Source organism: Haplochromis burtoni, unplaced genomic scaffold (assembly GCF_018398535.1).
Source record: "Haplochromis burtoni strain Fernald_Lab_line unplaced genomic scaffold, NCSU_Asbu1 Contig_4032, whole genome shotgun sequence".
Taxonomy (NCBI): Eukaryota; Metazoa; Chordata; class Actinopteri; order Cichliformes; family Cichlidae; genus Haplochromis; species Haplochromis burtoni.
In genome coordinates, this window is record NW_024586393.1 from 1 (window position 1) to 2,442 (window position 2,442).

General features: G+C 37.4%; 1 protein-coding gene across 1 annotated transcript; it reads right to left on the bottom strand.

Moving 5' to 3' along the window:
* Nucleotides 1-517: 517 nt before the first annotated feature.
* On the bottom strand, nt 518-1,389 carry LOC121813963 (cdc42 homolog; the record flags this gene model as incomplete). Its single annotated transcript, XM_042217953.1, is given in 2 exon segments — nt 518-590; nt 1,203-1,389. Coding segments are annotated over 2 exon segments (178 nt in total), but the record flags the coding sequence as incomplete, so codon positions are not given.
* Between the last annotated feature and the right edge of the window lie 1,053 nt (nt 1,390-2,442).

The following is a 2,442-nucleotide window of genomic DNA, read 5'->3' on the forward strand; positions in this document are numbered from 1 at the left end:
AAGCTCCTTAGACTAAGATGACTGAGAACCTTCACAGACATTTTACAATAGATTTTTCGTTCTAAGATTTTTGCTCACCAGTGACTTCATCAAAGGTGCTGATGAGAATAGGGCTCAGTGGAAATCAAGTCAACTGAGATTTCATGGGTTAAACACTGAGACAATATTGTCTAAGTTTAAAAGTTTGATTAGGTAGAGGACCAATAGCATTGTCTAGGTCCATGATCCTGTTGAAGACACTCCCATACTATACAGCTTAAAATCTGGGACTCTCCACTAATTGTACTTAGAACTGAAGAAGCTTCTCGGATGAGAGTTGAAACATTCCCAAGAAACCTTGAGAATGTTTCTTTCTAAGCTCCTTAGACTATTTCCTAATGTTGTAAATCTGCTCAACATTTGGCAATAAAACCCTTTTTGATTCTGATTCTGACTAAGAGGACTGAGAACCTTCACAGACATTATACAACAGATTTTTTTTTGTATTTAATAGACTGAGTTTCGATGTACTTTTTACCTGTAGTGTCATTTAATTCCAGACTGTATATCTCTCCACCAATAATCACTGTCACAGCATACCTGTCAAACACCTGGAGAAAACAGGGAACAAAAGTTAAACAAGCCATAAACAAAGATAAGTAAACATGCAAATGCAGCAGAATCGTTACAGCATGACTAAACAGAGTCAAACTGATTTATGAAATGAGCTGAGCACTTTCATGAATATTAGTTTGCAGCTGTTCAGGTAAGCAGATGTGCCATGTCTTGCTTTACTCCCCTTTACTCACGTTCAGGCTTCTGCCACGTATGTTAACAAGCAGCTTATCCCAACATTCCTGGTAACCTCGGCTCTGGACGTGAGCGGATGCAGGGAGTGTTTTACAGCTGCTGCGCTTACTTGAATACTTACTTTTAAACACACCAGAACAGAAATTGGTCCAGACTGTATTTGTGAGAACACAATACACAAACCACTTCGATTGGTTTTGCATGTATGTGCTGTAAATACTGTGTTTGTACTGTCTGTCTTTAGTGTCCTGTAGAGTTCAGTTACTGCAAGTATCACAACCTGTGTGACACAAAAGAGCAGTTGAAATCTGTCTGGTGTATGTCTGCAGATTTTTGTGTCATGAGTTTCCTGAAGAGAAAAATCTTGTTTGTATTTTGTTTTTTTTTAATTTGTGGTATTTAAACCTACTCACTATGGGTATGTGTTCTTCCTTTAAGGCTGTGCCTGTATAGGTCAGGAGCAATTCATGCTTTCCTGAATCACGATCACCCACCACGACGAGCTTTATAGTCTGCATCTGAGAGGTAGGAAAAACAATTTTTAAAAAAGGAGAAAATTGGGAACAAAATAAACTGTAAAGACAAGTAACTGAATCAGAATCAGAATCAGAAAGGGTTTTATTGCCAAATGTTGAGCAGGTTTACAACATTAGGAAATTGCTGCGGTGCTTCAGTGCAAACATGCTGTCATAAATTGCGCTTAAATAGACATGAAAAAATAAAAGTAAGAATAAGAATTAAAAGTGCTATTCTTACTTTTATTTTTTCTGATTTGTGTCTCATCATCATCATCATCACCTTTATTTATAAAACACTTTAAAACAACCACAGCTGACACGAAGTACTGCGCATTGGAACTATATAATACATTTACATAAGATATAAATAAAAGGAAAATAATTAAATAACTAATTTAATTATAAGAGAAACTAAGTCTCACTGAGAATAAGACAAAGAATAAGTGGGTTTTAAGACATGATTTAAAAGAGTACAGTGAAGGGGCCTCTAACATGCAAGGGCAAATTATTCCATAATTTTGGAGCGACATTAGAAAAGGCCCCGCCTCCTATGAGTTTCCGCCTGGATCTTGGTACCTTCAGGAGCAGCTGGTCAGCTGACTTGAGAGACAGGGTAAGGATGAAGAAGCTCAAAGAAGTAAGGTTGGGCAAGAATGTGAAAGCATTTAAAAACAAACATAAGAATTTTAAAATGAACTCTAAAAGGAACAGGCAGGCAGTGCGGAGAGGCCTGCACAGGGGTTATACAGACGTCGACAAAATTGTTAGTACCCTTCAGTCAATGAAAGAAAAACTCACAATGGTCACAGAAATAACTTTAATCTGACAAAATTAATAATGAATACAAATTCTACAAACCCTAACCAATGAAAGTCAGACATTGCTTTTCAACCATGCTTCAACTGAATTATTTAAAAAATAAATGCATGAAACAGGCCTGGACAAAAATGATGGTTGCCCTAGCAAAGAATGGAAATTTTAATTGAAGGTGTGTCCACTAATCAGCACCACAGGTGTCTACAATCTTGTAATCAGTCAGTGGGCCTGTATGTATGTCTCCAGGTAGTCACTGTGTTGTTTGGTGACATGGTGAGTACCACACTCAACAGGGACCAGAGGAAGCAAAGGAAAGAGT